This window comes from Salminus brasiliensis, chromosome 1 (genome assembly GCF_030463535.1).
Source record: "Salminus brasiliensis chromosome 1, fSalBra1.hap2, whole genome shotgun sequence".
Classification (NCBI taxonomy): Eukaryota; Metazoa; Chordata; class Actinopteri; order Characiformes; family Bryconidae; genus Salminus; species Salminus brasiliensis.
In genome coordinates, this window is record NC_132878.1 from 6,207,690 (window position 1) to 6,219,809 (window position 12,120).

A 12,120-nucleotide genomic window follows, 5' to 3' on the forward strand; every position below is an offset into this window, starting at 1 on the left:
GTCTAAATAAAACCACTTCACTAAAGAACCTTCACTAAAGAACCTTTGAAGCAGAGAGAGCTAGAGAGGGCTAGAAAAGCTGAAGAGCCGGTGCAATAGTTAGAGGGAGGCCAGAAAATGCCAAGTAGACGTGAAGGAAGGGAGGAAAGAACTGGTGAAAGTGATAAAGGGGAGGACGGCTGTGCATGCAGCGTATTTTGGGAAACAGGAACCCGCAGTAAAGCAGATGGCAGCGAGCGCGAGCGCGAGAGCAGGAGATTACTCTTTCAATCTTAACAGTTTCACAGTCCGTCCGCTGTCACACATCACCACTCCAGACGTCTACGGCTTTATCGCTCGCTCTCGTCGCCTCTTTCCTGACGTCCCTTTTCCCCTTTTTTGCTTCCTCTGACCTCGCTCGTTCATCATGTTCGCAGGCAGAGGAAGTTTGGGAGAGCGCTTGACGCCCTTGACTGTTTGAGGCCAGCTATCTAGAACAGAAGCCCTGGGAGAGACGGGCTTGTTTACCAAGGTTTGACCAAAGGAGGCCACAGATTAGGTCGACAGTCTGAAAAGGCTTTGCAGTGGTTCCTCGTCCTCGTTATCGATAGGGACAGGTCGGACAAAGGTGGGACAAAGACAAAAAATGACCAAGACAAGCTTGTGTATTTTTTACCAGTTTGGATGTTTTATTTATTTTATGTTTTTATTTTTTTTCAATGACACCAATCTTCTATTTTCTTTGTCGCTTGCTATCTTAGGAGATGCATTGAATTGTAAACAGTGAAAATGATAAAATACATTTCATAAAACTCCTTACAAGCAGTGTATGACCAAGGAAGAGGTGGACCGTACCCACGTCTTTCCCCATTTGACAACAATACATGTCATTTTATAGCTTCTGATGCTCTTAGTATTTACATAGATACAGCTCGAGCTCCGCGGCATCCCCGCGGAAACCTCACGTTTTTGTCTTTTTTCGTCGTTTTACTTTTTTCTTAAGAATTATATTTACATCCGTTAACCCCGACTGCCTGCTGCCGGGGGAAGGGGGTGGGGTACACAGTTAGAATAATAATAATAATAATAACAACAATAATAATAATAATAACTTGCTTATGTCAACTAATTAACTCTCTTAAACTGCAGCTCAGTCTTCAAGCAGGTTGTTTGTTTGTTTGTTTGTTTGTTTGTTTTTTCATCTCTTTTTTTCAAATGAAATGCACAGAGCTCCATCTGTCGTCTCTCTCATAGAAAGTGAAACTTATCCAAAAAGATAAGCAAACAAACAAAACTGTAACTAATAAAACATATTGCACGTGGATCATAGGGAGGAGGGGAGGGAGCATTAGGAGTTTGGGGGTTCGGGAGTTAAAGGGTTGAAGGGGGGCGGGGGGGAGGGGGTCAGCTGAGTGCAATTTGAACAACGTATCCAGCAAGGATCTAAATAAATACGCAAACCTTTGTACAGGTAAAGCATTGTCTCTCTTATAACAAAAACAAAAAGACAAGGACGAGCCTTAACAAGAGGCCTCGGTCCCGTTCTATCTATGGAGTGCAGGTCTGAATCTAAAAAAGTTGACATTAATGTGTAAAAAAAACAAAAAGTGGAAAATAAAGGAAAACAGAAAGGTTGAACGAGCCTGAAAGCTTCATTAGTCGAGTGCCATTCAGTCCTGAGAATGCTCTCATCCGGTCCCCACGTGGAGCTACAATGAAATGCTTATCGGCTACACAGAAACACAGTCAAGCTTAGATTGTTGTTTGTTTATACAGTCTTTGGATGGTCGATGTCCAAGGGCTTTAGTTAGTAAGCAGTGTCCTCCGCCGTCAATTTTTTGGTCCATTTTTGTTTGTTACGGCAGTTTTCTTTTTTTTTTCTCCACGTTGAAATGTCTTTCACTAGGATTGGGACTGGGACTGCCATCACTGTGGCTGGGGTTGGGGGGGGTAAGGGTAGGGGCTAAAGCCTTAGGAAACTGTGCTTGAGTACAGAAGTGCATAACCACAGGAATAGAAGGGGTATCAAGCAGCATGTTTTCATTGAGCCAGAAAATAGGCTTTTCTTGCCACTCAATTAAAACAGCTTGGGAACGTCCAGGAGCATCGTGGTGAGACATGTGAAAACGAAACAAGAATGGGTCGTACCAATGGCACCAGAGGAAAAGGAAGAGGGGGGTGAAAAATGGCCAGACCAAACATTGAGAAGCGACAAAACAGTACCCGACTGTCTTTGTGTCAAAGCAAGATTACTTCTCCCCCTCCTTTCTCCAGTAGTTGGGAAAACATAAATAAGAATGAAGGAGAAAAAAAAACAACAACGAAAATAAAAACAACACATCGGTAGCACTCGCCATGGGGACACCCCACTTGTCCGGCTCGGTTCGCAGCCCGTGTGTCGGGCCATGCCGTCTTCCTTTCCTTCTCCACCTCTATCTTCCTCTCGGATCTCTCCATCCTGCACCTTGTGAACATTGTCTTTGTCTCTCTCTTCCACCACCTCAGTCTATCTTGCCTCGGCTCATCGTAGGACAGGATGGCGAATGAGAACGAAACTCTAAGTGAAAGAAACCTCGGCGATGCTAAGTTTCTATAGTGTCTCTTCCTCCGGGTACAAGCCTGTGCTCCTCTCTTTTACGACGAGGACGCCGTTGACGTGGTGCTCCCTTTCTTTTGGTTGACCAAGTCCATGTAGAGTTCGGAGCGAAGGAAGCGGGGGTACGAGTCCTTCTCCATCAGGCCGTATATCCTCCGCTGGGCCAGGTCGAAGCAGGAGCGTGTGATGTTCTGCAGGTTTTCCTTGGTGTGCTCCCTGGTGTATGAGTCCAGGTTCACCTAAAGGACAGAACAATGGAAAGGAAATGGTTAAGTGACTGCAATGTTCTTGACTTTAATAATCTAAGATCAACCGTTATACTCTTATCATTACAACCTACAAGTCTTGAAGCTAGCGTTCAAAGGGCATATGTTAAACTGTGCTTTAAACTGTGCTTTGTGACTTAAGAACCTCAGAACCTATCAACAGGTCATTCGAGTTTAAGAAAGGACTAGAAATGATTTAAAAGCGGTCCTCATGAATGATTCCAGAAAACTAGAGATGGAAACCACCAGTAGCTCCTGCCACTGGCTCGTTTTTTTGAGTTTCCACACATCTTTCCAAACTTGAAAGTGAAAACATGCGCTAAAGCCATCGGCCGAGAGTAGCAGCAGCCAAAACGTGAACTCATTTGGCAGGTATGACCTCACATCCTCTCAGGGCCCCTTAGGGCCTGTTTGTGGAAACCAGAGACAAGGACTGACCATTCATCCCAGTGAATGGTCCCTTCTCTATAGAGGCATCAGTCGCATTGATAATGCCACTGAGATGAAGGACTGGTTCTTTCCTAAGGTACTCAGACTGTGAGAATAGTTTGCTGTGTTTTAAGGCATTTTAAACTGTAACCCTTTGAATCTGATTCCTTCAGAGGAACCCAGTCAAAACGAGATATGTTTTGACTGGATGCAGCCTATGTTTAGACTGTTTCGTGCCGCTACGAGTGATCTCCTTTGATGTCTGAAGCCTCCTCAATCTGCTTTGAAGTGATCTGGTGGGACTGCTGACATTTGACTAGCTTGTTTGGTATTCACAGATGTAACCAAGTCGTTAACCCCTCACAGACCAGAGAACTTAACTGGTGCTCACCTCTTTGCAGGACTGAATGGCGATGTACTCGGCGAAGATCTTCTTGGCTTTTGATGCCATCTTGGACTGCGACTTAATCTTCTTGTAATCCTCGCATGCCAGCCAGAATTCCAGATTCTCCTCGCTGAACTCGGTGCGCAGGAAAGCTCGGAACGCTGCCAGGCCATCTGAAGGAGAGAGCGAGAGAAAGAGATAGATGTGTTATTGGACAGAGTAGGGTGTACAGAAAGAACCATGGCAACAGCAGCCTCCGCTGAAGAAGACGGGGAGTCACATGGACCACCGAAACCTCAGCATTCAGCACTGACCTGCAACCTAATCCCATTTCCTCCCTTGCCTCGTTCTGCTTCCATTGCGTATTGTTTGCCGGCGGATTTGAAAGCATTTTAAAAAGCTTTGCAGTGATTCAATTAGGGATGTAATTGCATTTCCTGCCTTGTGTTTAAGGAATGACCCAAAGAGTCAGCCCCTCTAATGACTTAACGACATCACAATGGCTTTCGGAAACCGGAGTCGACGCATTTTGCGCAAAAATGCTGCTTGGGCTCCTTCAGAGCGGGCTTCGTGTACATTGTTGCCATGCTGCTTTTGTGCTTCTTTTTTTGTGAATGCGGTCACTGTAAGGAAGAGGCGCCAGCCACAAGAATAGGCGGAAGAGGGGGCCCACCCCTGCATCCACCAGCACCTTTCCGCTCCCATGAATGGCTAGAAGATAAGCTAAGGTGGTTGAATGGTGTTATGTGTAAGGAAGCATCCAGTATTCCCTACAAACGTCACCTACAGCACGGATGGGATTAAAGCCTAGAGGTTCAATGCTCTGAATTATGCAGGAAGGGCAGATATAGGATACTAGCATACTCACATGGGGCTTTTTTTTAGCACACTAATCTCTCTCTCAGTCTCTTTCTCTCTCTATAATATCCACCATGGTGGATGACTCAATTCATCAGGACTTAATTCCAGAGCCACAAAACAGACTATTCATTCGCACTATTTTTTTTTTTTCTTTATCCATATTCAGACTACCACTGACTGTGCTGACCATGGGCTGCATGCATGCCTAATTGCCTAATGCACAACAATGTGGCCACATTCCCTGCAAATTCCAGTGCAAAGGAAAAAAGAGGAATACACAGTGGGACAGCTTAGCAGAACGCAATTGTAAGATAGCACTGTATGTTGTTTGGTGTGAGCATGTAAAGATTGCATCAATTTCTGCTATATTAGAATATATACTTCAGCTTTTCTACCATATATATGCAGTAAAAAATCAATAAAAATACATACGTACATTTCTAGACCCCTATATAATTATGAATGACCCCCCAAATATCATATAATAGTAAAATAATACACTAAAATATGAAATGCTTACATTTATGGACCAGCAGCTTGTCCAGGGATTCTCCCCACTTCAGTGCCTCTTCTGGAGTGGGCCTGCAGATGAAAGCAGAGCGGTTCTTGAGCAAGCCCATTTCTGTCAGGTTTCTCATTGTGTGACCCATCCGAAGCCCCTGTGCTTCTCTGCGCTAGGCTGACCGCTTGTGTGCTGAAGTAATTATGTGTGTGTTTGTCCAGGTGTGTGTCAGCAAGCCAGCTGCCAGTCGTGGTGCGCTCGAGAGTCAGTGTGACTGGTGAGCGTCTGTCTGTCGGGTTAGTGTGTGTGTCTCTGTGTGTGTAAGTCTTCTCTGAATGCCCCTACTGGAAAGCCTCCTTTATACTACCTCAGACAGAGGGGAGGGGGCGGGATTATACCCAGCCAGTAGGACGGCTTGTAATATTGTGGCTCCACCTCCCCACCCCCTCTGCAATAAAAAAAAAAGCTGTTCATTGTGTGGGCTGTTCTTAACAGCCCTACAGCATCTGCTGCCTTATTGACTTTAGCAGGAGTCGGTCTTCCTGCCGAATAGGGCGGCATTGTGTTCCACATTTACGCTCAATTAAAGGAACATTAGCAATTGTATAGAAATGACACTGGGTGCATATGCTCACCCAGCTGTGGGGGGACGTGTCACACTGTGCACAACTTTAAATGATCACTCTAATTTCCCTCTACACCAATCAGTGCACATTGCAGAGCACATGCACATCTGGCAGCAGGTCTAACAAGTCATACGAATAATCTGCTTGGTGATGCTACATTAATCACAGTGTATAGCTGATAATTAACAGTTAATCATTAATAATCAATGCTGCACTTCAAGCGATATTTCTCTCTGAAAAAATCCAAGTTACTCAATTTTCCCCATCATCCAATCCCATCACGCTCATCCTGATTGGTTAGGACATCTCTGGGGTTGGAAGTTTGTTTTCTTTACGTTTGAACTAGAGATATTATTATAGACTTATAATATATATATATATATATATATATAACCAAATCTGATATATGGCCTTATAAGCACATACATGCACATATAAGATGTTAATAACGAATATTGGACACATGCATATATGCATTTTTCCCTGGAAGGTAAATACATATTTGTACATTTTATATTTATTTATACATATTAAATATCTATAGTACTATGTATCTATAGTAATATGCATAATATATATCCTGCAAAAACCTTGTATCTCTTTTCTCTTTTTTGATGTTTTCTTCATCTCCTGATTTCATATAAGATAAGATAATTCTTTATTAGTCCTGCAGTGGGGAAATTCCCATATATACCATATATACCATATATGTACCATATATATATTGTACATTTATGTTTTTTATCATTTATGAAGAAGGAATATATGTTCCATATTAAAAAATGGTCAATTTCAAATAAGTTATACATATAAAACCTTCTATTTCCAAATGTTATTTTAATGTATTAAGTCATTTTGGGGCATTTCTATTGGTGCATTCACCACGAAAGTGTAGAAACAACTGGTAGATTCACATTATGTCAAAATGTGGCAAACAGCCAAAAATGGCGATGCAAGACATTTGCATGGCCGTGATGATATAGTGGATATAAGTGGATGTGCTAATGTATGTCATATATATGTGAACTCTTCTGGATTTGGGAGGAACTACTTCCAATATCAACCTACAGGTTCCGCACATCAGCAGCGTTAATGGAACCGTTTATTGAGTCTTACCGCACATGCAGCCATTTCTTCCTCAGTGCTTCTTAAAAAATAAAGGTGCTTTAAATGGTTCTTTGATGTCATAGAAGAACCACTATCTATCTAAAGGTCTAAAGAACCTTAAATTGATGTTATGGTTCTTTACCAATATGATTCCAATTCTCCACATGGTTCTTCTACTGCATCGCTCAAAGAACCATTAGAAGGTCGCTAATGGACCAAGCTAACCTCAAGACTCCAAACCTGACCACATTGAAGAAAAGGGGAAAATTGAGCAAATTGGACTTTTTATGTAATTATTCCTTTATGATGAGATCTGGTGCCTGAAGATCTCTGAACTCCTTCCAATCGAATCTGTCCTGCACCGAAGTGGTCTTCAAACCCAGACTGAAGACCCTCCTCTTCTGAGAGGAGTGTAGTGTGTAAAGTATTAGGGTCTCCAGACTGACTTCTGTATTTAGTAGAGTCTAAGATTTGAGGGGTCTTCTGGAGTCTAGCCGATACAAACTAGCTGAGGGTATTTTCTGAGTGAACAGCGAAGCTCTTCTGAAGTCGCTCTGGAGTAGAGCTTCTGCTAAATGCTGTAAATGTCAATGTAAATCTAATCGGATGCAATTTTGCCATCCAGGTAAGCGTGCACCTCGTTTACAGCCGTGACACGTGGAAAAGAAATAGGGCAAAGTGCAACGGGAGTAAATACAGCAACTTCTCCGAGCACATTCCCCTCATGGAAAAATACATAGCGTCAACTTCCCATTTGATTACTCTACACTGCTACAGCATCCCGATGTGTTTTTTCCATCACTTCTTCTCTCAGCCCACACACACACACAGACAAGTGAGCCCAGAGCAGGGTACCACCAGCTGGTGGAGGCAGGCGGATGCATTTACACCACAGAGACACACACACACACACACAGACTTACTTGACCGATTTCATGGTTTTGTCCAGCTTGCCGGCCGGAGTGCTTCCAGGAGATTCATTCCTCCTCCTCAGGAAAGCCAACCGGTTCTTCATGTCTTTGGCCCTGCACGTGCACACACACACATACACACACACACAAACACACACACAGACAGGAAAGAGAACAAGACGGGGGTTGAGTCTCACTGACAAATCCAAACAGATCAGACACACTCACAGAAAACACAGAAAACTCCAGACGTGGCTTGTCTCCAGCTCCATAAATCCAAATAAGCTCCACATGACAAAGCCCCAGAATTCCAGTCAACCAGAATTCCATCCCCCAAACAATTCCCCAAAATAATTCCATATCTATGTACATTTCCTCCTTAATCAGCGGATATCTTGCTCCAGGCGGTGGTGGAAGGTTCCAGTAAGGTGGTAGTGGAGAGACACTGTGGCTCTCTCTTTTTCTCTAGCGTCCCGTCCTTCGTCCTCTCTCTCTCTCTCTATCCTCTTCCTCTTCCTCGGTGCTGTTTCTGACTGACTGCCTGCCTGCCTGCCTGTCTGCCTGTCGCTCTCTTCCCCTGCACCATCATGCCATTCTCTCCAGGTGCGTCCCTGGAGGCCCCTGAGGTGCCCTACCTAAGGGTCGAAGCCCTGGGGCGGGCGGGGAGGGCAAAGGTGTTAAGTGGCACCCCTCTCTCAATCCTGCCAAACTTTGCCCACTTTGACATGCACCCCCCCTCCCCTCGGAGGTCTAGGCTAATAGGCTAGGCTAAGCTAATCCTGTTCCCTAGGCGCGTGTCCTCACACTCTTTCACGTGCCTCCTCATCATCCTCCTCCTCCTCCTCCTCCTCTGGGGCTCCCGACCTTTCTCAACACCCATTTCCTCTCGTCTGATTTCCACAGTGGATTTAGCGGAGCCTCCGGTCTCATTAGACCCCATTGGCCTGTGCCACATTGTGCTAGCGTGTGCCAAAAATGGACGGCAATTCCCTTTTCGGACCTCCCCAGCCACCGTCCCTAAATCCGTCCATCTATTTAGCTATGCTGGAGCCCTGGGACGCTCTCCCCATGCCCCCTCTCTCTCTATATATGCGACTCTCTAGGATGTTGGAGAAAGCCTGGAAAGCATTGTGGTCGATACCGTTAGCTTAGGCTAATTCCTGGAGAAATCGCCAGCGGATCTCCGGATTCAAGCAGGTAATATCCGGACGGGTGTGATTTGTGGTCTGGTTAATCAGTTAGGCCAGGTTTTGAAACTCCTAACAGTCCGGCCACAGTAGGCGAGTCAGAACCGGAAGCCTTCCTCTAAGCAAGACGTCACCAGGCCTCTGTCCTCAGGGCTGGAAAAATTAACGACACTGACGATCCCTCACCTCTCCCTTACTAAACCTCACGCCTGACCAACAACACGATGAGTAAACAGCCCAAAATAAAGGCAAGTGGGAGACAAACGAGCCACTCCTGACACTTCCGAGGCTGCCTCCGTGCCCTGCGGCGGGTTTACTCCAGGTCATCGAGTGTCAGACTCTCGTTTCAGCTTTACGGCCCAGAGCTCGAGCTGCCTTCGCGTTTTTCAAAGCCAAGGCCGCTGGGTAACTGAAAAGCCCATCTTTCTTATCTTGTCAACAGGATGGAAGAGCTGCTGATAAAAACGTTAGTCAGCTGAGCTGACGCGCAAAGCACACAAGCTTGCGGAGAGGCAGCTCTTTCTACCGGATGTCTCTGGAAAGCAGGGACAGCCCAGGAGGGAAGGCAATTATGAGGAAAATGCTGCTGATGATAAACCTCTAAGCTGGCTATCGTATCTGTGTGACTGATGCATGCGAAAATAGAAAATACCAATGAAACGGAGCACCTAAATTGTTGTAATGTGAACCCAGTTACTGCTTCTACAGGTTTTTCCCAGTTCTGAGTTTCACTGGACTTGTAAACATGAGCTATGGTTGGAAATGCTCAATCTCTGTACCCATAGATTGCACATTATTGGAGATCTTAGCAAGGAAAATAACCAAATTTTGCTTCTTTTTCATTTCTTTTTTTACTTATTTTAATATTTTTATCCATTAATACCTAAAATGTGCAAAATTCCCAGACAGTTTCACTCCAAAATGACTTCAAACATATAAAAAGGCCCAAAAACAGGTGAAATACAACAATTAGGACACTTATGGAACAGACTCCAGACCATTTCCAATGCTACGTTTACTATCCCAAGATAATACGCCCAGTTCCCCTTTGATAGTCCCACAAACCTCATCCTCAAAAGCTCAAATCCTTAACAAACCCTCTGAAAAATTCCTGATTGTCAACCCCAGTTGATAACCCAAGTTCAGGACGGTTTGAGAAGATGTTTCGATGCCAGAGACGAGATGATCACCAGGAGGCATCAACAGAAGCCCATCAAAACAACATGTCACCAGACCGCCCACTACGTTTCCATACTTTTGACAGAAACCACAGGACTGCTACGGTCCCAGTGCCACTCATCACACTATCTGGCATTATCTCGGGATCTTGGGTGTTTGCCTGACAAAGATCTGGACTTTATTTATCCATAAACAGGTCTTATGTTGTTGTGGGTGCAGTGGGGGGCATGGGGGAAGGTGACGTCTGCGCTGACGCACCGAGTCATTGCTCCTCAGCAGAATCTGTTAGGAGATAAGATAAGGGCGATTCGCCCGGGCTGCTCCGAACATGAGCTCACACGGTACAGTACGGGTGCTGTTCTGTGGAGCGGCTGGGGCAGGTTATTGAGGAATATTAATGAAATGACAAAGTGTAAATACAATCCTGAGCGGGAAAGTGGGCCACAATGAAGGATGAGTCAAATCCAATTTTTGCAAAAACAGTAAAAAAAAAAAAAGAAAAGCCACAATTTGGAAACCGAAATGGGTCAGCCTACAAAATAAGGCTTTTTTTAGAGCACATAAAGCACTGACGGACGACTGGAATGCTTTCGTTTGATTGGCTTATTTTTTTGGCCAGGGTGGAAAAAAAAAAAAAAAAGAAAGAAAACTGAGTGAAGTTCAAGCTGGGGACCAGAGGGGGCCAAGGCTGGGGCCCGAGTGTGCATATGTGTGTGTACATGGAAGTGGAGAGGCTTCTCAGTTTATGGGCCCTGGAAAATATTTGCGAGTGTAATGAAACAATTTACAGCCTGGATCTGGTTTCAATACAATGGCAGGGGCTGCGTGGGGGCCTAAGTGGAAAGATGTGACGCAGCCCTCCGAGCCCAGATGGAGAAAGGAATGTGAAGTCCCCTTGACTGATCTGGGGTCAGCACGGCTGTTCTGCTGCTGATAGCCCGTACACGGAGCTGCTGATCCTGGAGGAGAGGGTAAAGGCAGCAGGGGGAAGCTAAACGAGGGCCCATATTTGTTCATAAAGCTTCTCAGAGTGGGAGCGCTGATCTGGAATCAGGCTTTGCTTGTATGTTCACTGTAATCACCCTAAAGACAGCAGCAGATCCTAGATCAGCACTCGTGCTGTGAGTTCGGGCCGTGGGTCTGTTATGTTAAGTGAAATGCTGCCACCTTCTGGACTCTAGTGAATGTTACACCAGAGCTGAAGACTAATGTAACACAGCACTGGATAAAGGAGTGGCTTTGAGTAGCAGCATTATAATAGGTAATGCTTCATCTACTGCACGAACATGTGGACTAAGCTGTAAAAAATGTCCAGTTGATATATCTCATATTTATTGATGAGATGATATATATTGATGATATATTTATTGCTGGTTAGTAAGTTGTACAAACATTTTAAGGTTTTAAGGTAATCTATTAATTTTTTTGCAACATTATCTGCATTATTTCTTCACTGATCTAAAGAATGTTACTGTAAAAATGTGAAAAACATCCAGCAATATGTTGAATTATCTTATAATATTTATACCACAATCTAATCAGTGGAAATATGCAAAATATTGGCAAGATTATGAAGTTTTCAGTTGCCAAAATATACTTTTTTGTAGCTATTGTAGTTATTAAGAAACAAATAATAAACACAGATAAACAATAAGTTTATAAAAATGCAATAAAAATATGGTCTAAATATATAGTAAGTCTTATTTACTAATTATTTTCTTCATATTTTAAGACACTCTTTTGTGTCTTATGTGTTCGTACGTAGTCATTTGTAGCAAAGCCTTAATTTATAAATAAGAACTAAAATAATTAAATAATTGAATAACTTTTCATTTGAATTAACTGCTCAAAATAACTTTTATTATACACCATTTTTTTTATTAAAAACTATGCAGGTTTGTTAAATAAAGGAAAAAACTGAATCAAACCAAACTAATAATAAATCTGACATCAGATAGCCTGTTAAATTAGATTAGATGCATTCTAGTGATTTGATTAAAATGAAATAAATTAACAGAATTTTAGAGGCTGACTTTCGGATCATTGCAACAATAAGAAAATATTTATTTATTTTATTTTATTTTCTTTTGTT

General features: G+C 43.5%; 1 protein-coding gene across 4 annotated transcripts in view; it reads right to left on the reverse strand.

Annotated features, from left to right (window-relative positions):
- Nucleotides 1-640: 640 nt before the first annotated feature.
- The window catches only part of rgs3a (regulator of G protein signaling 3a), a 256,992-nt gene continuing 245,512 nt past the window's right edge, over nt 641-12,120 (reverse strand). For all 4 annotated transcript variants that reach the window (XM_072694696.1, XM_072694615.1, XM_072694785.1 and 1 more), the window contains 4 exons: nt 7,675-7,776; nt 5,037-5,098; nt 3,662-3,828; nt 641-2,814 (listed from right to left, as the gene is read on the reverse strand). In XM_072694696.1, coding sequence (XP_072550797.1) covers nt 2,614-2,814; nt 3,662-3,828; nt 5,037-5,098; nt 7,675-7,776 — 532 coding nt within the window. In that variant the 3' untranslated portion in view covers nt 641-2,613. The remainder of the gene's footprint in view (nt 2,815-3,661; nt 3,829-5,036; nt 5,099-7,674; nt 7,777-12,120) is intronic.